Raw genomic sequence first — 26733 nt, forward strand, 5'->3', positions numbered from 1 at the left:
ATGTTTAGGGAGAACTACATAAATCAAAAGAAGGGTTGTTTAAGTTAAACACTGAAGAAACTAAGGCTATAGGGTATCAGTATACTGTCTATGAATTTGAAATATTCCAAATAGGTTTACATGTATTTACACACATATAGTTAAAATTAGAATTTTTAGGATGAAAATCCTACATCACCACCTGAGACCAGTAACTACAAGCCCTGAATGAAAAACAGGGAAAAAAAAGCCTTTACAGGGAACTCAACCAGGACTGTGATGAAACTCAAACCTCAGTACTTTTTTGTATGAGGGACAACTGGCTAAATAAAAAGAAAATTGGTGAATACACATATTTTTGCATGTTTGTTTTGGATACATCTGGATGTGAAGAATCATAGAGCATCGTTTGTTTGTTTGTTTATTTTTTAAATAGACATTATTTAACATAAATAAACTTCACTAAATACTGAAAAATGAGATGATATAATCTTTAACTGCATAAATACTTCTGTACATTTACTTATGCATTGTAAAAATGAACAACACATTAATAAATAAATTATTCTAAAATTAGCTTCTCAATCCAAATAAATGACAAGTATTTGGGAACAATAAAATAATAACATTGCAATATATATATATACACAACAAATTCCCTCAAAGAATATTTACACAATCATACAAAAAAATTACTGAAAGTCCAATAATCTATAACAAATATAACTTACAAGTGAAAAAGAAAATATTTACATTCTGAATAAGTAAAAATTGCATTTTGTCATATCCCACCCACCCAATCTTATTAAAATTAAATAAGAAATAAACTTTAAATAGATCTCTGTTTTCATTATAAAGTACTTTAAAATAATAAAGACATACATAAAATAAACAGTCACATGTGAACAGCAATATCTTGTCAGCATAATAAAATTCATGACCAGGAATGATATTTACGAAATAAATATTAATAAGTTATTGATATTACTATAATCTGACTAACTATATATATATACACACACACACACATATATATAAATAAATATATATATATAAATATATATATATATATATATATATATATATGAGTATGTATGTATGTATGTACACATACACAAATACACACCTAGATGCTAAATCTTGCATATCAATCTCTAGAGCACATGGCAGATTACTCTGTGGTCCACTGCATGCATAGTTTCTTAAACCATAAACCATTCAAGTTTCTGGATAAACTAATTCATTCAGTATATTTTCCAGAGTCACACATGATATATTAAAAAATCACTATTTGGAAAAATATCAATTCTCACTTTATGTAATGAATCCATATTCTTATTTGCTCTAAAATAATTTTATAAAAATTTTATTCATAGATTTTCAAATAATTCTTTTGAAATATTCAAAGGTTTTTAAGAACTTAAATTAAACAAAGGGAAAATAACTTTTGCAACAAGAATCTTTTCAGATTATTTTAACCTTAAGCTTTCTAAATATTTTAAATATGGAGGGTGACAGTGTTCAAATAGAAAAGCAGTGATAACAAATTCTGTTAGTTTGCAGTAATGGCCATCATTTAGAATCTGTGAAGTAATTTTTGTGAAATACGAGCTTATCTTTGTTATCATTATACATAAACATTCCTTCAGTTTTAAACATTTGCGAAATGTATGAAAGGTATATACTTCCTTCTTAGTAGCAAATAAAAAATGGAATCTTTCATTCCTGCTTATTCTTGAACTAAGTGCCAAATTTCACTTCTAGAGAAAACTGCTCAAGCCCATACCTGCAACAAAATAAAATAAGAATATGAGTGAAATCAAGTTGTAAGATGAAATGACAATTTAGGAACTCCTTTATTATTAAAATTCTGTGACTATTTAAAATTCTATATTATGAACAGGTTTTTGGAATTACAGTAACGTTCCTGAGAAATGCCACGAATACCGAAAACGCGAATACTGAGTTATGGCTCCCATAGTAATAAAGGGGTTCCATTCCAAAGTATGAAATATATAAGAAAAACTAGTCTAAAATTTTGTCTATGTATGTATTATATGTACCTTCATAATATGACTATGTACATTGACAGTACATAGTGAAATGCAAGCATAAGGCATCGAAATGAAAATAAGAAACAATTTAATATTAAATGTAATATTTATTAGAAATTTGAAACAAATCTTTCAAACTAGCGTCTTTGCTAGCTAAAAAACTTATCCCGCCAGTGCTATCACCAGTTTCGCTAAAGTGTTGATAAAGGAGTTTTGCCTTTTCAAGAATGATGAGTGAACTTAATGGAATTTTATTTTGAGTTCGGTCTTCTATCCACAGATTTAAAGCTTTTTCCATTTTTTCTAATTTAACATCACGAGTTACAGAGCAAATTTTCGAAGCAATTAGCGCGTTTTCACCGACACTACGGCGGATTTTTTCTTCTGATTTCTTGATTGATCGTACCGTTGACTCATTGATTTTATAATATTTGCCACTGAGGAGACACTTGCACCATTAGAAATTTTATCTAATAACTCAATTTTATTCGCTAATGTCACCTTCTTTGATCTTTTCACATTTCCCTTGTTATTCGTAGCCATATTTTTGTACGGGTTAGAAAGAACTTGTCCACAATAAAGTCACTTTCTTCCGTTAACACACTCGAAAAAGTCTGTTTTTTCACTGCAAAACGGTAGATTTATCACTTTTGTAAGCATATCAATTTATAAATTTATTCAATTTTTAAGCATATAAATTAAAAGCAAACGAAACCTTCCATGACAAGCGCATAACACATACTGAACAAGGATTAGCGATCAACATCCACGCTTGCGATTTTGTCATCCCTCTCCCCCACCCACTGAGTGGGAAAGATAATTTTAGCCCACGCCCATGTTTTTTTTATGGCGGAAAATGTTCACGGCACTTTAAAATTCACATTTTTTTAGGTTTCATTTTATATTAAATCAGCGACCGCGAATAGTGGGGGTTTACTGTAATATTAACCAGAAAGTATAGAGCTTTTCAAAGCACAACACACACACCATTTACTTATAATGAACGTATTACTAACATTCCATATTAGCAATGTGTTTGCAGTAGTAAACAGATTAATCAGAAAATAGAGAGCATTGCAAAACACACACATACAAGGTAGGTTTTGAGTTGCATCCTTAGTATTACTTGAACACATGCTTCTGAAATTCCATATACAGGTCACATTAATGATGTATGCAAGACACAGACTTCAGTCACTACAGATAACTAGCATTGTCCACTTTCCACATCATCTGCTGTTCACAATATAAATAAAAGCATACTTGCTATCACACACCAGAATCAGGATGATACCAGGAATACAAAGAGCTGTGATCATGAAACTATTATCTCTAGGGAAATAAGCACTGTGGCAGCACTAAGACCATCTGCATTAAATTCATCATGGACCACGTTTTCCATCATTTGATGAGGAGGTAAAGGTAGTAGTCTATATGCCTTCTTTAACATGGTTTATCCATTGATATTTTTCTGGTAGGCATTCTTATGTTGAATTTTTGCTTCTGTGAATTTATTTATTTTTTTAAATCTGCTGTTTATCATAAAGATATGGCCGACAAAAGTTCATATTAAATTTTTGGATAGTTAAAGTGTCATTACCACTGCCTTTCAACTTCTTGCATAATACAACATTTTTTTTTATGCCTTTCACATGTGACAAATCTGAAAGAGTAACATTTATTTTTGTTGCTGTACTGGTAAGAAATGTTTCAAAAATGGGACACCACTGGGCATACTAAAATTTTTCTGGAAGTGAACTATTAAGAGCAAAAGAATAGCTATAAGATATTTATAGAATCAATACAATGAAAATGTAGAATGAGGAAAACCCACAAAAGTCAATCCATATTACCACCATTTTCATCTCATGTAAATGGATCCATGGCTCTTGAAACAATTTCATTCATGAGTTTGATAAACATATATAGGTTCACAGTAGTAGTGAGGTTTCTACTGTGGCCAATTCGCTGGAGCAAATTTTTTTATGGAATTTTTAATAGATTGTAAAAATGAAAACTTTGTAGCTAAATACATTTAAATAGTTTTTTTTTCTTATTTTGACCTGACTGCTCAACATTATAATGAAATTACTGCCAAAAAATGAAATAAGATTTTTTTTTAAATTCATTTTTAAACAGTTGAAATTTTGTTCAACTTTTGAACAAAAGTAGAACAAAACTGGGGTCAATGATATATATCCAACAATTATGATGCAGTGAGAGAATGCACTGAATTTGCATTAAGAATGCATTAAGATTAACTGAGAGAGCATTATTTGACTTAGAGGAGCCAACATAGCACCAATACATAAAGGCAGTTTTCTAAGAGTAAAGCGTGTAACCACACACCAGTCAGCTTGGCCTCAGTGGAAGGAAAAAAATCATGGAAGCCTTTCTAATTATATATAAATGATCAAGAATCTAATTATACGTAAGTGATCAAGAATGTAATACATGGACACATCTAGATAAAAATGATATTCTGAAGGAAACAGTATGCTTCTGTAATGGGAAAATCTTGTTTACCTAAACTGGTTGATTATTTCAACAGAGTTGTGTTGGATACAGGAAATAATTTGAACACTGTCTATTAGAAAAATTTTCAATTGTTTTTAATTGTTTAAAATATTGGATACTACAAATTATTTCAAACAATTATCTATTGTTTATTTTTATAAAGAAACTGACAGTCCCACACAAGAGATTACTGTATAAGCCAGTACACAGTGGTATCACTGGCAAGATCATTAGATGAATAGTAGTATGGCTGCAGGACAGGGAGCATAGGGTTTTAAATGGCTACTTTCAAACTGGTCAGGGGTTTAGAAGTGGGATCACTTAGGACCAATACTTAGAATGCTGTTGTTTCTGATTTTCTTAAATGGTATTACTGAAAGGACACAGTGTAATTGTCAAGATTGAGAGAGTGGTTAACGACCAGCACCAAGTGGTAATGCTCCTTTGGAACAACTTAGATGGACTTCAAAAAATGACCAGAAAAGAGTGGCAGTTATGTTTTAATTCTGTAAATTGCAAGGTCCTCTCTCAAGGAAATTACAATCCTAAAATAACTTGTAAATTGTAGGATGGGGTTAAATTGAAAATGATAGAAAAAGAAAGGTTTCTGGTGAGGAGGAATTACAAAATGGGCAGGCATGAAGTTCTCCATTCAGTTTAGACAGGTGGCAAGGAGGAACCTATGGTCTTTTGTTGTTGACCTATTGAACATTTGCTTGTAGAGATTGGAGATTACAATACCACCATATAAGGCAACTGTGGGACTAAACTTGGAATAGGCTGCCTTAAAAAAAAAAAAAAAAAAAAAAAGAAGACATCAAGCTTCTTTAAAAGGTCACCTGGTGAGATCAGCAAAAGGAAACTTATACTGCGGAAAGACTTTGAATATGTAGTTTGCTGAGTTTGGTAACTAGGTACTTTAGAGGGAATCTCACTGAGGTCTTTAAGGCTCTGAAATGGGAATATTAAAATGAACGAAGGTGAAATTTTCAGTTTAAACAACATTACAACTAGGAATTTAGAACAATAGTTACGACTTTGAACTAGTCATATTTTCATGTAATTTATCCATCGAGATTAATTCAAGGTATTAAAGCTCCAGTAAAGGTTTTTTAATCTACTCCTGAACAACAAAATATTTATCATGGTGTAAGGAATTTGAATTACTCTTAAAAGGGAAGGAAGTTCTCTTTTAGCCAGCAAGATTTTAATGACTGAAGATAAAAAAAAGAGTAAACAATTATAGAATTCACCAGATTTGTTGGAATAAATACTCTCCGTCATTTTTGTTTCTGATAAACAATCGTGGTTTTTCTTTATGCACTGCAGTAGACATCTGTCTTTTTTGAGACCAGTAGTAATCTATCACATTGAAATTCCATCTTCTTTCCATCTTATTTATACTTCACACAGTATTGCCAACAGAATCAAGAATTTACAGAAAATAAATGTCTACTGGGAGTGCATAAAATGGAACAAAAAAAAAAAAAGAATTCAAATTATATCCTAATTTTTTAAATTAACCAGACATATATTCAATGATATATTCATAACTGACATCTTGTTTCCAAACAAGTTGTGCACATCTCTGAAGCAATCCATTCTCCTTTTTCTCATTTTTCAAGCATGGGCATTGTTCCTTCACTCTGGTGTCTGAACTTAACTTTCTTATACATATAAAAATCCCTTCAAGTTTTGCATAGCATAACTTGAAAAACTGGAAAAATAATTAAAGCAATCACCAACCCTATCTAAAACCTTTAAAAATGTATTTTTTATTCCTAATTTGATATTAAGGACTCTTAATTGGGAAAATTACATTTCAGATTTCTGGATATAACATTTTTTGAATCCAGTATAAGGCTGTATCAGCATGGCCTCTATACTTTGCCTGTTGTTATCTTCTTGTTGTGGGCACCTCCGTAGCCAGGTGGGAAGGAGCAGCAGTGCGTAGCAGACGCTTCTTGATTTAACTGGGGTTCGAGCCTGTCACCACCAAATACGGAGGATGCGGAAAGGTCAGGGAATGACCACCGCATATCCCTGAGCAATATGGCCTTAGTTGCTAATGCTCCTAAAAACCAAATAACTAACTAACTAACTCTTCTTGTTGTACGACACTCTCTAATCACTGAGCATAGCAAATGATAAAGTAGCAGTTATGGGACAGAGTAAAGATAACAACAGCTTCAACAGAGCATGACTGTGGGAGCTCATGTGTCAGGACATTCTCTCAGATATGCCAGACAAGCTGTACTTGCTACCTGGGAGTCTAAAACACTGATGGAACTGATATTTGGGTGACATTCAAGTCAAGTGGACCCAATTTCGGTGAAGTCCAGATGGCCTGTGACAGCCAAATCCTCTGCTTTCACTTTCCCAATGGTGGGACTGTTAGTAATCCTGAGTATAACCTCTGTGCATAAGCACACTGTGGGTGATCACCAGGTGTGAACCAACATAAGCAGGTGTCAAGGTGTGGCACCCACACCACATGGAGGAATGCCACCCCCCCTCTGTGTTACCAGGCAATACTAGGTGGTATATGACTCTCATCAACCGGTGCAATACCACCACTTTGCTTATTGGAGGTTTGAAGAGGTGGAACCCATGTTTAGTCACCAGAGCTAAGTTCCGGTCAACCCTTCCCCATCTCTTCCATCATGGAATATGACTGATGACTTTTGAGGTTATGATGAACATCATGGCGAGATCCAATCTTCCCAACATCTCGAGGGTACAGCTCTAAAATGTTCTAAAGTGTTCGCAGGCCAGCCACTAGTTAGTACACTGGACTAAACCTATTGGTAACTCTTTAGGAGGCTTCCGGATCATCTAGTGTATAATCTTGCTACCTCTACTCTGCCAGATAGTGACTGGAGGGAGTCCGAGTAGAGTGATGCAGGGTGGGGCATTGTCGAGGCCACATTATGTCAAGGATCTGGGTATATACTTACCATGTGTACGCCATATTCAAAAATTTCATTACTTCATACATTGAATACACCCTGAATTGTCAAACTAATAGAGTAAGCTTATCTGCAAAAAGATTTAAACCTCCCAAACACTTCCTAGTTCATTTCACAAATATACGTGGTCTCAATTCTAATCTCAATGGTGTCCATTTCCACTTTAGGTCTGCCAAACCCCATGTACTTTTTCTGACAGAATCTCGGTTATCGGTTGATTCAACTACTGCTCATCTCAGATGCCCAAATTATTTTCTGTATGATTCCTTTTGCCTCAAAGGTGGTACTTGTGCTTATGTCCATTCTGATATTCCCTGTCAGAGACTTGGTAATTTAGAATCTCCTCTTTTCGATCTTCTCTGGCTTAAAATCTTTCTACCTCATTGTGTCAAATTCATCTGTTGTCTCTACCATTCTCCCAACTCCACTAATCACTTGGAGCTCTTTGACTTCCTCTCTTTGCAACTTGACTTTCTCCAGTCCAACTTTCCTAACAGAGAGGTAATTTTCCTTGGTGATTTTAATGTTCACAATTCCAGCTGGCTTCCGTTTTCTAGTCACACCGACCCAGCTGGTCGAGATGCTGAGGCTTTTGCAATTACCAATGACCTTGCGCAGATTATTCATTTACCTACACGAATAACGGACAATCATAACCATACAGCCAACATGCTTGATCTTTTTCTCACAAACAACCCTTCTAAGTACACGGTCGAAGTGAGAGGTCTTTAGGCACTTCAGATCACAACTTGGCGATTGTCTTTTTTCCAATGGAGCCTTTATCTCACAGCTATTCCCAACCTCATATTGTTTGGCATTACAAGAATGCAAAATAGGATGACCTGCGAGATTTCTTTTCTTCTTTTCCTTGGTCAGATTACTGTTTCAAAACGTCTGATGTCAACGTTTGCTCAGATCGTGTCAGTGAAATTATTCTTGTAGGAATGAAATCCTTTCATCAACACACTCCACTTTTATTCCACACTCCACTTTAAAATCTCGTCCTTTATCTAAACCTTGGTTTTCCAATAAATGTGCTAATAAGGCTGTTCAAGAGAAGAACATTGCATATCGTAATTGGCTTGTTTCCAATTCTTCAGTTTCATTTTCTGCCTACACCAAAGCTCGCAACAATTGTAAAGAAGTTATTAATCAGTCCAAACTAGATTTTGAACATGCTAAGAATAGAAAACTTGCTTCTTGCCGTAATGGTAGCCGAGCATTCTGGTCTCTTGCCAAAGCTATTAGTTGCAACTTTTGCCCATCTCAGCTTCCACCTCTGTCAAAACCAGATGGTTCTGTTGTAGTTGTAGTAGTAGTAGCAGCAGTGGCATGTGATGCAAGAAAGCAAGTGTATGAGCTTATGCAGCATCAGCCAAAAAAAAAAAATCACATCATTCCCTCCAAGTGCCTGTCCAGTTCCTCCTTAAATTTATTCAACCTATCAACTTCCACAACGACAGATGGAAGTTTGTTCCAGCAATTAACCACCCACTGGCTAAAGGCAAATTTCCGCACATCTATTCTACATGTTGTTTCTAAATTTGAATTTATGGCCCCTTAGGTTCGTAATCTGAACAAGTGGAAGGATCCCATCAGAATTCAGCATGCTCAACCCATTCAAGGCCTTATGCACCTCAATCAGATCACCGCGCAGGTGCCTAGTCTCCAGCCACTGCAATTTGCAGAACTTAAGTCTCTCTTGGTAAGAGGATCCCTTCATTCCCCTCACCAATCTTGTTGCCCTTCTCTGTACACGCTCAAGTAAATCTACATCCTTCCTAAAATGAGGCCTCCAGACCTGCACGCAGTACTCAAGGCGTGGCCTGACCATTGCCTTATACAGAGGGATAATCACCTCCTTTTCCTTGCTAGCAAAATTCCTATATATCATTGAAAAAACTCCATGACCTGCCCTGGCAGCCTGTCTGCATTGCTCAGAAAACTTCATATCTAACTGCACAATTACTCCTAGGTCTTTTTCATTTTCTACCACCTTAAGTGTAGTACCACACAGTTGGTACATTTCTGTGGAGTTACTTCTACCCATATGCAGTACTTTGCATTTGTCACGGTTAAACTTCAGTTGCCACTTCTTAGCCCACTGCCCAAATTATCTAGATCCTGTTGCAGTAGCACACTGCCATTACTGTCATTAACAACCCTGCCAACCTTTGTATCATCTGCAAACTTTGACATTAAGCCTGATATACCTTCATCAATATCACTGATAAATATACAAAACAACAGTGGACCTAACACCGAACCCTGTGGGACTCCACTAATAACATTAGTCCAAGAAGAGCAGCACCCATTGATTACCACCCTCTGTCTTCTCCCACTTAACCATCCTTTTATCCATTGTAGCAACTTACCCTTAATACCATTCTGCTCCAATTTGTACAATAGTCTTCCATGCGCAACAGTGTCAAAAGCTTTCCTGAAATCCAAATATATGATATCAAAATTATTTTTTGCATCCAGTTCCTTTGTAACCACATCATAATATCCTATCAAATTTGTCAGACAAGACTTAACAAACCCATGCTGTCACTCCATCCAAGGATAAAGCTGACCTGCTAGGATCCCATTTTTCTTCCAACTCATGTATTAATGATCTTGGTAAAACGCTCCCACTATTTCCAACACACTCCAGTCAATGCCTCCTGTGGTCTTCCGTGAAAAGGATGTCAGAAGGATATTGACGAACCTTGATGCTAAGAAAGCTCCAGTTCTTGATGGTATTTCTCCACTTGTTCTCAAAATTTGTGCTACTGAACTTACTAATGTTCTATGCCATCTTTTTTCACTTTCTTATTCCAAAGGTGTTTTTCCTTCTGCTTGGAAATTTGCTCATATCCAACCAGTTCCTAAAAAGTGTGACAAATCCCTCCCATCGAATTATCATCTCATTGCAACTACTTCTACTCTATCTAAAGTAATGGAGAAATCAATTAACCGCCAACTATTGAACTACCTAGAAACCTTCCTTCTGATCAATGATTGCCAGTATGGATTCTGTCAGTGTTGATCCACTGGTGATATTCTGGCTTATGTTACCCATTTATGGACAAATTCAATGGAAAAGTTTGTTGAAACACAAGCAGTTGCTCTTGACATCTCAAAGGCTTTCGATCATGTTTGGCATAAAGGTCTTCTAAACAAGCTTCCATCTTATGGTTTGCCAACTGTTTTTTGTAATTAGTTATCCAGTTTTCTCTCTTAACGCTCACTGAGGCTGATGATAGATGGCTCTCTGTCTTCTAACTTCTCCATTAATGCCGGTGTCCTCCAAGGTTCAGTACTTTCCCCCACTCTTTTCCTCTTGTATATTAATGACCTTCTTCCATTGACTGGAAATCCTATCCATAGTTTTGCCGATGATAGCACATTGCATTCCACATTCCAATTTGAGAAACCTTGCCCTGCTCAATCAGCTTCAACTTCTTGTAAATCTGCTTCCAATTCCTTAAATTCCGACCTCCAGATAATCTTTCAGTGGGGCAAAGACAACTTAGTTGATTTCAATCCTTCTAAAACTCAGTCTTGTCTTATATCTCGCAAAAAGGATTCTTCTGCTCCTATGCTTATCTTTGATGACACTCCGATTTCTAGGAAAAATGATATATCTCTTTTGGGGATTACCCTGACTTCTAATCTCTCTTGCCACAAGCACATTACAAATATTGCTTCCTCTGCATCTAAAAAACTTGGTTTTGTCTTTCGCTCTCGGTGTTACTTTTCTTCCAAACAGCTGTTCACTCTGTACAAATCGTAAATCTGCCCTACCATGGAATATTGTTCCCACATCTGGGACGTTGCTCCCAAAACCTCTCTCAAGCTTCTGGATTCCATTCAGAAGAGGGCAATTAGGTTAATTAATGACTCATCTCTAACGGAGTCTCTCCATTTGCTGTCTCACAGATGTACTGTTTCTGCTGCGTGCCTCTTCTACAGATACTTCCATGGGCACTGTTCTTCTGAATTGGGGTCTATAATTCCCGCTCTCTCTCTTTCAAAACAGTGCGAACACATGCCGCTACTAACTAATATCCATTTACTGTCCAACTTTAAACTCACAGAACCAACTTTTCATCTTCTTCGTTTATTCATTCAACTACTGTTTTCTGAAGCAACCTTCCTTCATACGTATTTCCTGAAAATTACAGTCTACAGAAGTTGAAGTCTAATGTCAACAAATATCTTCTTTCGTCTTCTCAACCCCCAATCCAAGCACAGTACTAAATACTATAGGTTCCAATACTTCTCGTGTTTGGAGTTTTCATTAAAAAAAAGGAGGGGAACTTCCATGTCAGAAACAGCACCATCTGATTAGCTGCTAAGTGCTGATTGAGTCAAACTACCACCAACCTACAGAACTGTAAAGGATTACGCAAGGTGGATGCACGTGGTGAGCAAAGGGTGGAGCACGTTGCACAGGTTGAAGGGCAAGTCACTGTGCAACGGTTGATGTTGCAATACAATATGGGTAATGCAAGAATAATCTCCAAAATGACAATGTGCCAAACACTCAGATGTATGGGGTTCCACAGCAGATGACCCAAGAGACACCATCAACTCACTGCTGATCATCTTCAATGGTGACTGCTATGGTGTCAACAATGGCTGATTGAATAATGGAGGACTGGAAATGAGTGTGCTAGTCAGATGAGTCTAAATACTTGGTGCAACATACTGATAGATGGTTTCGTGTGTAGCACAAGCAACACACGTTCACAGACCCATCATGACTGGTGTTCACTAACCAGGCAGGTGGCAGCAGTTACTTGTTGTTTGGTTTTTAGGAGCATTAGCAACTAAGGTCATATTGCTCCGAGGATATATGCGGTGGTCATTCCCTGACCTTTCCGCATCCTCCATATTTGGTGGTCACGGGCTCGAACCCCAGTCTAATCAAGAAGCGTGTGCTATGCACTGCTGCTCCTGCCCACCTGGCTACGGAGGCACCCGGCAGCAGTTGCTTAGTATTGAGCATGTTTTGCTGGCAAGAACTAGGACCCCCTGGTGTGTATGGACAACGTTTCACTGGTGAGGTGAAAATGCAACATGTTCACCCTGCCCTGCCATGTTGAACTTTTTTGCAGACAGAAATGGGATATTCTAAGACAATAATATGTTGTGTCATTGGGCCTGCACTGTGCATGAGTGGTTCAAGGAACACAGTGGAAACATCACCCATCTTGATTGGCCTCCAAATTTGCCTTACCTCAATCCAATTGAACGCGTGTGGGATGTTTTGGAACAGGAAGGTGAGGTGTATGGGGACATACAATTGTCGTCTATTCCAACACTGTGGAAAGCCTTGTAGGCTGCATGGTTGCAGATCCCTACAGACATCTTCCGACATCTAGTGGAGTCAATGCCTAGGCGAATAGTGGCTGTTATCCACGTGAACAGTGGCCTGACACAAGTTAAGCAGTCATAATTCAGTGATCACTAAGTGTATATATTTATATATAAAATATAGCACAGCAAGTAGCATTCCATTCAAATAAAAACATGTCATTTTGTTTTAACCCAACTGCTGGATGAACAGAAACAAAGAAGGTTCAAGTTTCTGCAATGTGGCTATGTCCTATATAATTTAATATTATTAAGTCATTTGAAGTTTTCATACATCTCCTTAAAATGAACTTAATGTCAATGAACAAAAGCATAAATGCTTGCCTTACAAAGAAGAAATAATGCTGAAATAGGCAAGCAAAATCTTCTCAAGAGAGAGAGAGAGATAGTAGGTTTGGCAGATTTTAGCTTAAGAGTCTTGATTCCAGGATTCCTTCAAAAGATTTTGGAAAACAGAACCAATTTTCTCACCACAGTTATGAAATATTCTCATTTAGAGCTTGAACACAATTAAGTGTTTGGAGGATGTGGAACAGAATTACATGAAAAACAATCAAGTTCCAAAAAATCACCACCAACAAGAAAAGTCTGTGCTGTGAACAATTTGAATACCCACTCCACTTATGTAAACACAGAACGGAAGGTATAAGATGCTGCCTCTCATCTTACCAGAGTGTGCTTTGATTGTGAAGTTCTGCTACAAGAATGGAAGCAATGCAGCAGTATCAGAAATTCAGAATTGCACATGCTGCAAGCACCAGCAAGGAGATCTATTAACACCACAAGTGTCTGCACAGTTCAAGGAAACAACGTCTGGGAATGAAGCCAGGAAGACAAAAATCACTAAGAGATAGTTGAGGACACTGCTTCTGTAGTCACGGACAGACCCATGGATAGTGATGTAAAGGTATTGGAACCAGAAAGCAGAACGAGTGCACATGCAGCAGTATGGAAGGAACCACGTAAGGTTTGTGGTTCTACCCACACAAATTCTGCAGGAGCAATAACTACTAAAGAGTGACTCCAAACTGACATTTCCTTACATCTTCTTGGCACAAATGGAAGTAGCATCGGGTGGCTACGGCATATCCTTTGGGGAGATGCCATTTCCACTTTAATGGAACACCAACTGCAGAATTTGAACTGTAATTCACCTTGCAATACAGGAAATCACTTCACCTAGGGTCATGGTATGATGTGGTTCATAGCTACCTTCATTATCAATCCATCCTTTTTTGAAAGACCGACCAGGCTAGCCAGGTGGGTAAAGTGCCTGCCTGGCGACCGAAAGGTCGCGGGTTCGAATCCCGCCTCGGGCTTGGATCAAAGTACTGCAAAAACCTTGAGAGGTGCAATATGGCCACAGAAGCCGATGCGCCAACAACTACCAAAAAAAAAAAAAAAAAAAATTTTTTGAAAGAAACTGTCCTATTGAACCTGTAATCTGTTCACAGTTATTGCTCAACAGTACCAAAACACATTAGCAACTGTTTTCATTCCACAACTGAAACAGCAAGGATACTCATAAACAACAGTTTTCATGCTAAATGGAGCACCTCTACATATTGGGAAATTTGTAGAACTGTTACAATAGCATTTTACCAAAATAGGTAATCAGCAGCATTTATTCCCACAGTGTGACAACTTCGACCACTGAACCTCAATCCTGATGACTTTGGCTAACAAAAGATACCATACCATTAAAGTTATGCTAATGGGCTTGCCATGTATCATGTGCTGCCAATAATGTTGATAAGTGATGCCACACATTATGACATGGCAAGGTTACTACAGTGGTGGTAACAGATCTTGTAGCAGATTAACAAAACATTTCACTGGTGGTAATTCTTGGAGCTAACTTTTTCATGTAATTCTCTTCTGCGTCCTCCAAAGGTTATACCTGCCAATTTTGGATGCATTTCATCTATTAGACTGCACTCCAGTCAGCATTAAATAGGGTTACTTTAAGCGAGAGTTCCTGATGGAGAAGATATAAGCAGATCAAATCCATACACTATGGTCCTTAGAGCACATAGATTTGGATACAAAATGTCCTTTTATTTTTAGTGTTAATAACCTTACACTTTATTAAATCAAAAATGGCAGTTATCCCTATGCTTTTCAGTTCATAACAGACCACAGGAATAGGATAAAGGTAGAGACTTTTTCTTACCTTTACTCCATTTTCTCAAATGTTCAACAAATATGTTGAACTTTGTGTGGGGGCTATGATTTATCTTAGTCAAAGTTTCATTCCAAAATAAGCAAATATGCCTTTTAAACAAATTCTATATTTTCACTAAGGCTTTCTAAAAACAATGCTGCCACAAATGTAGCATGGGTCAAGTTTATTTATGCAGCCTCTTGCTGCCATACTTCACTACAAACTAAAACAGCACGAAGAATGATGCATCCTAGTAGTCTGCTATCCACTTATATGCTAAAACCACAATGCACTATACATTTTCAACACTTCTGGTAATGTTCACTGTTCTGGATCATATTAGTGAAAATCAGTAACCAGTGGCTGCCAACTTTGTAAAAATAAAAACTGAAATATCATCCTTATATATTTTATTTAAAAAACAAAAAGTATGATTTTTCTGAAAAAATCTGTATGTAATGAAGAAAAATGGCTGCCATTTTTGGATTCAACATACACAAATTACTAAAGGACAATTAGTGAGACCTCAAAAATCACTGCTAACCTGTGTTTTCAGTCATAACTACCTCATATGCCTATTTACAGAAGAAGTAGAAATTTTCTTTTGCAATTATGAGCAGATGGTTGCTCTAGTTATCTGAAATAGCAGCACATTCCAAGTTTAACATCCATCTCAAATTAAAAAAAATTTAACCTATGCCCTAACTGTCATACAGAGCTATTATCTTCAAACCAACAATGCTCATTTATCAAATTTAAACAGCTATGACACACAAACTTCATTTTAAAGTACTACATCATAATTTGGACTTCTGTTCCATACCTGCTTTTAATTTCCCTTCTCAGCATTAGCAAATGATAAATGCTTCTAAAACCATTTAACTTTCTAGTGCTTCTAACCTTTTGTTTTGCCAATAAACCAAACCAATATGTATGTTCACTTTGTGATTTCGATTTTAAACTTTATTTTCATATAGCCCACCCATTCTTATGTCATTCTTCACAGGCATTTTCATCCATATGGAATCAAAATGGAAGTTTTCTATTTCTTAAAAAAAAAAATAAAATGATTTTATAAACCATATTTACTAAACAAAAAGATATAACTTCAAACACCCCAATGTTACACAATATTTTAACAGAATTTAACACCAAAGTTCCTCCTATCATGACCTCATTGTAAACAGGTAGTTACAAAAAGGGATGTTAATAAGTTATCTGTAATAAAAAAAATAATAATAATAAAAAAACTAATAAGTAGTAATGCCACCTTTAGACTGTAAGAAAAAAAATAATAATAAAAAAAAAAAACTAATAAGTAGCAATACCACCTTTAGAGTGTATTACAGCTTTGACCTTCTGGGCATACTTTTGAAATTACAATAGGTGTCAATTGTAACTTGCCTCCATTCCTCCTATAAAGTAGCTGACAGAGCCAGCTTGGAAGAAAATTATTTCAGCTGGAACCCAATCTGGTGCTCCAATTCTGACAGTTGCTCAACAGTGTCAAGGTCTGAGCTAGACAGCCCAGCTTTTCAACATCTCTGCCCACAAACCATCCATGTATAACCCTCTTGTATGACATAGCATGTTATCATGCTGATACTGACAAGGCCAATTTCCATAATACTGCCACATCATGGACTTTGTGGTATCAGGCACCACCAGCAAATTACATCCAAATGAGCTGAAGTGACCTCATAGACGATATACTCATAGGATGCATTCTCCATGCAATCTCAGCATCCAAATGCATCCATGAGAACAAACACTGTGCAGTGCGATTCATCAAACCACAGCACCTTCTGCCACTGTTCTAGAGGTCATGAATGTCAGAATGACACCAATCCAAGCTCTCTTTTGTACTGGTGAACATAATATCGGGTTTATGCAAAGCTGACTTACTGCTGAACCCAAAATTATGAAGTTTTCTACAGATGATTAATATACTAACGGATGTTCCTGAAACCTCTTGGACCTGCTTTGTGATGTTTTCTGCATATGATATGTCATATGTAGAAAACACTCCTTATAGTTTGTTGAACACATTCCATGAATGTTTGTCACGCCATCCAGACCGTTTATTTCATTGAGGCATCACCTATGATCTTCCATCTTTAAATAATGTCCACCAAAATACGAATGCATTTTGGAAGTTTCAGACAAGTCACAGCTGCACAAAAAGAAAGACTTACTACTCGTGTGGCATTCAAACACCATCCCATGTTGAAAGTCTGTTAGTTCTGATTCACAACTCATACTGACTTCTAATTGCTGCTACACAGGCAGACCCATGAGATTTATCTGATATGTATAAGTCGACACACACACACACACAGAGAGACTTCTGGCACGGTACACAATATTTGTGGATGTTCATATACATTTGGTCTTATATTATATTTACATAACAAACCAAAACTGTTCTAAACTAATTGTAGTGCATATATTTTATATATCACAACTAAATAATTATTCAATCATAGTATTGTTCAATCGTAGAATTGCGGTATATCACCATTTTGATAGTGACATACCACATCACTGAAAATTACTAATATAGTTCTATTCAGAAGCACTTAAAAATTGAAAAACAAAAAATTTAAAACAACAATCAAATTTATATTCATAAAAATAATTCTCACCCTGAGTGTAAAGTCCCAACTTCCAGTTGAAAGTGCAGTTCCATCAGGTGATACTTTCAAACAAGTGACCCTATTTTCATGACCATAAAGTATACTAAGGCGTACACACTTCAGTGTATCCCAAATATTAACTGTATAATCATTGTATCCAGCAAACAGTAGTCGACCTAACAAAAAAGTTTCCTTATGAAATAGGAAATAAAAATAATCAAATTAATGTTAACTACAACCAACCAAATACAGACATGCTGATGTAGTGATTTGGGTGAAGGTTTGCAGAAATAAAATCAGGAACCAATGCAAGTTTGAAAATTCAAATATACCTGTTGAGAAAGTCTTTCTTTTTGCCAACTCAGAATTCATCTCAAACTTTAATGACAAATTCTGAAGAGGTGAAAATAAGCTAATGCAGCAATCTAGTAAGGACTCACTGAAAGACATTTCAAGGATTTAAGATCTCAAAGTAATTGTGGTTCTCAGTGTTTCATCCTCTTTCACAGCTAAATCTGGAATCAGCAAGCATATGTTGGCTCCTTAGTTGCCACAGTATCAGGAGTTAATAGTTATTGCACCATTAATAGTATAATGCTGTACACTAAAAGGACAGAATTTGTGAAATTTCGAGCAGATGGGAGGGTGCATATCTGGCAGAAACCACACAAAGCTATGCATCTGTCATGTCAACAAGGAACTGTTCAGGCAGGTGGACAGTCGGTAATGGTCTGTGGCATGTTCAACTGGCACACGTTGGGATCTCAGTTACGTCTAGATGCATCTCTGAACAGTTCAGGTTATGTGTCCATCCTTGCAGACCATCTGCATCCCTTCATGGTAATCGTGCACCCACAGGGCAATGGACTCTTCCAGCAGAACAATGCACCTCCCCACAGAACCATGATGACTAGAACATGGTTCGAAGAGCATTCCGCAGAGTTTACTGCGGTGAAATGGCCTCTCTGTTCACCGGATATGAACCCTGTGGAGGATCTTTGGAATGCTGTGGAAAAGTCTGTTCGAGCTTTGGATCCTCCGCCTAGGAAGACGACGGAATTATGGACAGTGGTGCAGCAAGCATGGATGGAAATACCTGTGGAACGCATTCGTGAACTAGCGGACTCGATGCTTTGCCGTGTGACTACCCTTATCCAGGCAAAAGGTGGGCCTACCCATTACTAGGTAGACTGGTATTCCATGATTTCTGTCTACTCAGTGTAGTGTACAGCAAATAGGCTGGATTGAGCAGACATAGCAGCTCATTCCAGCCTACTATTACTGAAATGTTCTGTCTGTTGCCTACTATTGTCTTGTAGTTTCCCGTAATGAGATAGAGATATCACACTTCCTTTATATTTTTACCAGGAATTTCCAATTTGTCTATATCTATAATGTGTAACTGCCATCAGCTCTATTTTAGCATTTCTGTCCATTAGGCACTAAGCATACTTTACATTTTACCTTCCTCAGAAATCACCACTATAATGAATTTTGTGTCAGCTGGTATTTTCATAGCTTTTTAATTTTCTGTTTTTTTTTTCAGCAAATCCTCAATGAATTTCTTCATGAGCATATCCCATGATAACATTATTTAAACTCTTCAAAATTCACCATTGCAGTTTAAAATGAACTCTGAACTGCAAAAAAAACAGGCCATTTCAGTTTTTACACATGAAACTGAATCAATACAGTGATATGTCTATTTCTTTCCCATTAATTAGTATCCACATTAATTAGAAATCTTATATCTGTCTAAACAAAGACCCAGTTTTAAAATAATTATGTTTTATTAAAGTAATTCTGAGTTCATTATCCACGTGACTCAATAAAACACCATGATACCCATTTCATCATTCCAACTGAACAAATGAAAAATAAATACAGCACATCCTGCTATAACATGTGAGATTGCACTGAAATCTCACATGCTATACCAGGAAGAAAAATACTTTCTGAAAAAAGTGTTTAGTAGAAATACATATATACTACAGGATGAAAACTTTCAGAGAACAATCAAGGACAGGTTATATAAAGGCTATAAATTGTCATTACCCCATTTTAAAACTTATTTTTATTAATATATATGAGACCAGTCAGAAAAGTAATGAGATTAAATCAATAAAAAATCTTGAATTTTATGCAGAATAACAATGGTCACCTTTAAAATAACTTTCCTCTGCAGCTACACAACATCTCCAACAGCATTTCCAGTAATTAAAGCAGAACTGGTGGTCTTCATCTGTCAGCTCCATTATAGTATCAGTTACAGCCTTTTAAAATTGTCTCTATTGACTGATAATGACTTCCATTTAGTTTCTTTTTCAGTTTGGAAACAAAAATCATATGGAGTGAGGTCCAGTGAATACAGCGGTTGCAAGAGGACTGGAATTCTCTTCTGTGCCAGAAATTCTGTAATAGAGAAGACAGAAGGGATAGTGTGTTGTCGTGGCAGAGGATCCAATTTTGACTGATCTCTGGTCACACATGAAGGATTCTTTTCTGTAACTACTCAAGTATTTCTCTGTAGCAATTTTGTTTGTCCCTGTGGCAGAAACTCTTTGTGAATGATGTCTCAATAATCAAAAAACATAACCATCACTTTCACGTTTGATTTGGTCATTCAAGGTTTCTTTGAACGTGGAGATGTTTTTGTGTGCCACTCCTCACTCTGGCATTTGGTTTCTGGATCATACTATAAAAACCAGCTTTACACCAGTAACAACTCATTTCAACATGTCTGGATCAATTTCTAACCTTTCTAGCAAATCAAGACACCATTCATGCAGTTTTGTTTTTGTCCATCACTCAAAACCCCCAGAACCATTTTTCGCACGCACTTTTCACACACAGCTAAATCTTGTGAGAAGCGTTTCGATTGAAATTCAATTCATCAGCTATAGTTCTGATTGTTAACCTTCAATCTCAGCGAAGTAATGCTCTCACTCTTTGGACATTGTCATCAGTTCAAGTGGTTGCTGGCTATCTGGCACGTGTCTCATCTTCCACTGTTTCAACATCTTGTGCCAATGGAACACTTGAGATCGTGACATGACATCCTCTCTTTGGACACTGTCATCAGTTCAAGTGGTTGCTGACTATCTGGCATGTCTCATCTTCCACTGTTTCAACATCTTATGCCAATGGAATGCTTGAGATCATGACATGTCATCCTCTCCATATGCCATTCTCTGCTTTTCTTTTTGTGCACATCAGTTGCACTTTCTTTCAGTTTCACACAAAACTTAATTGCATATCATTGTTCAATATTTCACTGTTCCATAACTAACACACCTAACAAACATGCGATTACTATAACTGCACTGGCATCAGACATACTGCCTCTAATGAGCTGAACACACAGTGAGGGAAGGACCATGTTACATGTTGCTGTGCATCACTTGTTTCCAGTGTTGCCACTACACCTGTTACAAAATTAATCTCATTACTTTTCTGACAGGCCTCTTATGCTATGACTGGTACATTACGTATAAAATTTCAAATGTTATTTAAATGAGTATTAAAATAAAACATACATGAGCAATACTGTTTCATTTTTGAGAGCTAATTTTTCAATCAGAGAAAGTGGGGGGGGGGTGTCTTGTATTGGGCTTTTTTTTTTTTAAAAGGAAAAAATGTAAGGATTACCTCTCTCTCCTGATCCATGGCAGACACCATTTTTCACCAAAACTTTAAACTTCCACTTACCCCTCACACCCAACATTAATGCCTTATTTTACTGAAACACTATTGTCTTTTTTTTTTGGATTCATTTGTTGATACGGGTAGCAAGAATAGGAAATTAATATAATTTTTACCCGCAAAATATATAACAAATTATGCAACACATGTTCATGGATAATCAGACTGAAATGATGCTAATGAGAAGAAGCATAACATAGCAAAAAAGATGTCAAATAAATATGCGTGTTACTTGAAATGTGTGTTGCATGATGGCATGTTATAGCAGGAGGAGTTGCAAAATTATGCCTTTAGCATAAAGCAATAGCAGACAGCAGCACAAATCCAGTGTTAGTATATGTTTATTCAACAGATATTTGCAGACTGTTTGCAGAAAAAGCAGTTTTTTTTTTTTTTTTCCAATCAACTAAAGCTGTTATAATTATAAATTATTTTAATTAGTCAATACTCATAATATAACAATATTATTCACTCTTACACTACAAGTACAACACACCAACATGGCACACATAATAAAGTAATTTTGCAATCTCACACTCTTGGTGTAGCCTGTTGCACTATTACCTGAAAAACTAGTATAGAGACCTATTCCCGATGGCATTTTCAAGTACAAGATAGTGTTGGTGTTCTCCATAGTCGTACTGCAGTACTGAAAAAATTCACTTGAGTTTTTTATAACCCAAAATAGTGCATCCTTGAGGGAAGGGAAGTCCTACTATCAGAATGTAATCAAGCCATATTACACTATTTTCTATAGAAAATGATTTCTGAGATGCTGAGAAATTTTGACTATGCAATGAGTTCCAAGGATTAATTGCATAATTAATCACAATTAATTTCATAATTCAAATGGGTCCCTATTGGAGGTGGGAGGTTTTTTTTTCTACCCTCACATGACCACTCAGCTACAGTGGCCATTGGACTGTGGCCTATGATTACATAGCTAAGTAAACATATCACATTTGGAAGAGTGAAATCATTATAAGAAACTGACAATTCTAAAATTTTAATTTTTTGTATTAAAATTTTAAAGTATATGAAACATTGCTGTTTAATATTTTTAATTTAAAGTACAGCATTATTAAAAAACTACAGCAACAGCTTTCATTTAAAATATTTAACCCATTTCATCTGCTGGTGGCAAAACAGTAAAACTATAAGAAAAAAAAAAGTGAAATGAAAATATAAAAATGCTTGCTTAATAATTCATCTTTTAATAAAGTATTCATGCTAAAAAATTGGGAAAACTGGTTAAATTTTATTTTTTGCTATAATGCAATTTGCTTGTAACATAATTTTTAGTTTCCTCTGATGTTTACACTGAGGTTGCATTATAATTAGGTAAAGATTATCTAATGCAATGGTGCTCCACCTCATCTCTCTATAGGAAAGAAAAAAAGCACTCAGTGATTAGGATTCATAACAAAATAAAATGCCTGAAAAAGTGGCCCCAACTAAAAGAGCCTGGTTTTCTTCTTTTCTATCTTCCTTTCCCGTTCATGCCAACATCTAAACATTTTATTTTTCTGTCACATGCTACCATTTCAAGAAAAAACGTGCCACTGCACCAAATCCATTAATGTACCTTCTTATATCTTAGCTGCAAATAACTCAGTTCTTTATCTTTGCTTCAACTCAATTTAAAACAATAGATTCTAACACTCTGAGGAAAGTGTCTAAGAAAGTAAAAACATTTTAAATGTTTATTTTATTTTATTTTTTAATAATTTGAACAGGATGGGCAGTTATCCAGGAAATTAATTCAAAAATATGAAGTAGCAATCAACAAATTATTTTTACATAAATAAAAAAAAAATTTAAATAAACAAGGAATATAAGCGTATACTTATTCTCACTATCTGGAATATACAAAATAATTAACTTGGACTTACCACTTATTGAGAAATCTACAGAATTCACACCAAATAATATGCTATCTTTTGAATAAACTGCTACTTCTCTATCTGCTCTGAGATCAAATAAACGGCACTGGAAAAAAAAAAAAAAGAAACAAATTTAAGTGACAGAGAGATGGGGAAGACATCTCTAAAACAATCTTAATGTGTAGTTGTTTATAACTTTCTAGTTCTTCAGAGCATTAGCATACACTACATTAATACAGATGAGGAGCACTAGAAAAGTTATCTATCTTGGTATGAAAGATACAAGATAAAATATAATTATTTTATTGTTTTTCAATAATCCCCTTAATCTCAATAAACTTCCCCCATTTTTTTTCTCAAAAAGCTACCCTCGAATTGTTGAGAGCCAGATCTAAACTATATGGTGGGTGAGGTACAGTTTTGATTCCACAGTACTTCAAACAAGCAAATGTCATTTTGTGTACTTCACTTGTAATTACATTAACACGAATAGCATCTGGTCCCGTTAAGCCTAAATTTTTAACCCTAACTTGAAAATTATCCCCCTGAAAACAAAATAATTATTTCTATAATTTCTACTCATCCACAAAATCGAAACTCTCAATATACATAAACAGAAGCATTTTCTTTGATTTCCTACCTTTAAATATTAGAAAAACCTATTAATTAATGCTAAAACAGCAAAAATGTATTATCAAGTATGCGTTTTTGTAATTATGCCAGCAAAAAACAAGCAGGCATTCATATTGATTATAAAATGCATCACTGCATTCATTTGAATTTTTTGTGTTGTTGCGGCACCACTGGATAAAATGAATCAACTTACGTGGAGCCATTATTGATGCCCAAGGCTATGTCATTCACCATTACCAAGGTGATACAGGGAGAAAAAAAAATGTACGCAACTGTTTCTTGGATAACAAACAATTGCACACTATGCTTTCTAACAATATTTTTCTTTACTGTAATTGTTGTAGACAACAATATCAGTACAACACATTTTCTGGGTGTCTATTTTATCTTCTAATGAAATTTTCAGAAAATATTTCTGTTGATAGCTGCGTTATAAGTTATAAAATAATTTCTTATTGCGTGGGTAGTGTAGAACATTTTATGCTTCTAACATGTACTTGTCAATAATCCCTCTGGAAATATTGGTAAGAAAATATTGGCATTATAAATTTCAAACATCACCATATAGCTTGTCCTTGAATGCAAATGACTACGGCTACTTTCGACTGACCACATGTTTTTGCCTTGTACAGATGTTTCATTGTGGAAAGTTCCTTGTGGTAAAATCAATCAGTAGTAGTCTTTTATTATACCTGAAGTAATTCATTATGGTGTGAGAATGGAAACGGTTTCTGCTCCTAATTGATGTAAGCACTTTCCCATTTTCCCAGAGTAGACCATCTGAACACAATGTAAATCTGAAGGACAGTAAAAGAATTGATAACTGGTGCCATCTGGACAGCATTCCAACAAACAAATTTTCTGTTCATACTCTGGGACAACCAGATGGTCAGAGGAGTTCCAAAGGTAGGGAGAGAATACAAGAAACAGCACTGCATTCAGCAGTCAATCAGGCTTAATTGTGTGAAATAACCTTCCCACAGTAAAAATATGTGAATGATTAAGTTTGTAAATAAGAGATAGGGAGTAAATCTATTTTTCAATAGGGTATATCTTTTTATTACAGCTCCAGAACAGGAAATGCAGACTTCAAACAGCATATGACTGTGGATGGTGAATTTTTTTGGCTTGTGTTCTAAAAAAGAATTTCTCCCTTTGTGATAACATCAAATGCATACTAAGTAAATATTGAAGTATTTTCTAACAATATTGTTTGAACAATCCATTAGCCGTAATCTGTTAGCTTTGAATTGTTAGAAAATATTACAATTTTGTGAACAATCCGTTAGTCATAGCATTCTTTGTATTGTTAGAAAATATTGCAATGTTGTGAAAAGTACACATTTCAAAAAATAATCCATTATTCATAGTGTATGATTTTTTTTCCCTTCTTTTGCATACCAGTTTAAAGTTGATAATGCAGCTATCAATAAAAATATTTTCTTGAAATATCATCAGAAGATCAAATATATGACATATATTTCAAATATATGAAATATATACATCCACAAAATGTGCTGTATCGATATTGTTCCCTAAAAACAATTACAATAAAGCAAACCTTTTTGTTTTATCAAATGCACATTGTATTAATCAGTTTTACACCAGTTTTTTCCGTTTCCAGTGTGGCTTCCAATAGATGAATTTCCTTGATTTTGTGTTAGTAGACACAATACATATTGAAGAAAGGAATACGGTCTTTTTTCTTTTTCAAACACAATTGTTGCGATTCATTCACTGTTTCTTATGCCAAGAAACAGTGAACATCCTTGATAAAGCTGTATGCAAAACTATGAAACAACGCCAAAGTGTTCACAGCCCAACGTAAACATAACTCCCTTTTGTAAACAGAGGCACACACAAACACACACTAAAATAACAAACAAATGCAGTATCACATTTCATGAGGGCAGGGCTAGTTAAGGCAGGGGTGAAAAAAATACTGAAAAAGGCTTAAAAAAGGCACACTTGATGGAACGTTTTTGTAATTTGCATGAAAATCAATAGAAATTTATGAAATTTTAAGTGGGAAAATCAAAGAAAACAGTTCTGGCTCCAGTTATACTGAGTTTCAGCTCTATGCTACAGAGTAAAAATTATAGAATTTACTAGTTGAAACTTGAAAGCTAGACCCAAGAGGACACTAATTGGATTAAAACTGAAATGAGACCTACTGTCTCATTTGTGTCCCTCTGTATGACGCAACCATTAATTACCCAATAATCCGAACTGTCCTGATTATCCAGATTCCTCCAAAATGAGTGATACAGAGTTTGAAGTCGTTGACAAAGACCAATCAGAATACCCCTACCCTACTACAGGGGACAACAGAACCAAGCAATCTAAAGCCAAAGTTAAGAAAAAAGAGATGGAGAAGAAGATCTGTCCCTGACTCTCCAGTGACTAAAGAACCCCGGGAGGAGGGAGCACGTGACACTTAAAGCAACTCTGAACGCGATGAGCAGAAAAATCAAGATCCCCCAACTTTCCTTGTCCCCCCACTTGAACAGATAATAGCCATCAGAGGAACACTAGAGAAATATATGGAGAAAAAATCAAAACAAATCACCACGGCCATAAGAACGGATGTACTAAAACTATTCAGCAAAATGGAAACAGTGATTTTAAATCACCATATCGATCACGAAAGGCTTCAAACCAAACTTGAAGTCCTCACACAGGAAATGGAAAAAGAAATTCCACAACGTCCCCCTTCCTTTGCTGAGGCATTGAAGAATGGAGTAAAACAAATGCCAAACCAACCAGCCGAAATCCAAAACAACAAGGTGACTAAAAGGACAGAGTCCCACATCGTCCTAGTAAAGCCAGTAG

The 26733-nt window shown here is 35.8% G+C and overlaps 1 protein-coding gene across 2 annotated transcripts in view; it reads right to left on the minus strand.

Moving 5' to 3' along the window:
* Window positions 1–1491: 1491 nt before the first annotated feature.
* Window positions 1492–26733, minus strand: part of Gbeta5 (guanine nucleotide-binding protein subunit beta-5) — a 111146-nt gene continuing 85904 nt past the window's right edge. For both annotated transcript variants that reach the window (XM_090377181.1, XM_090377182.1), the window contains 3 exons: window positions 23278–23374; window positions 17693–17859; window positions 1492–1765 (listed from right to left, as the gene is read on the minus strand). In XM_090377181.1, coding sequence (XP_090233307.1) covers window positions 1754–1765; window positions 17693–17859; window positions 23278–23374 — 276 coding nt within the window. In that variant the 3' untranslated portion in view covers window positions 1492–1753. The remainder of the gene's footprint in view (window positions 1766–17692; window positions 17860–23277; window positions 23375–26733) is intronic.

This window comes from Mastigoproctus giganteus, chromosome 7 (assembly GCF_048544385.1).
Source record: "Mastigoproctus giganteus isolate SK-2022 chromosome 7, ASM4854438v1, whole genome shotgun sequence".
Classification (NCBI taxonomy): domain Eukaryota; kingdom Metazoa; phylum Arthropoda; class Arachnida; order Uropygi; family Thelyphonidae; genus Mastigoproctus; species Mastigoproctus giganteus.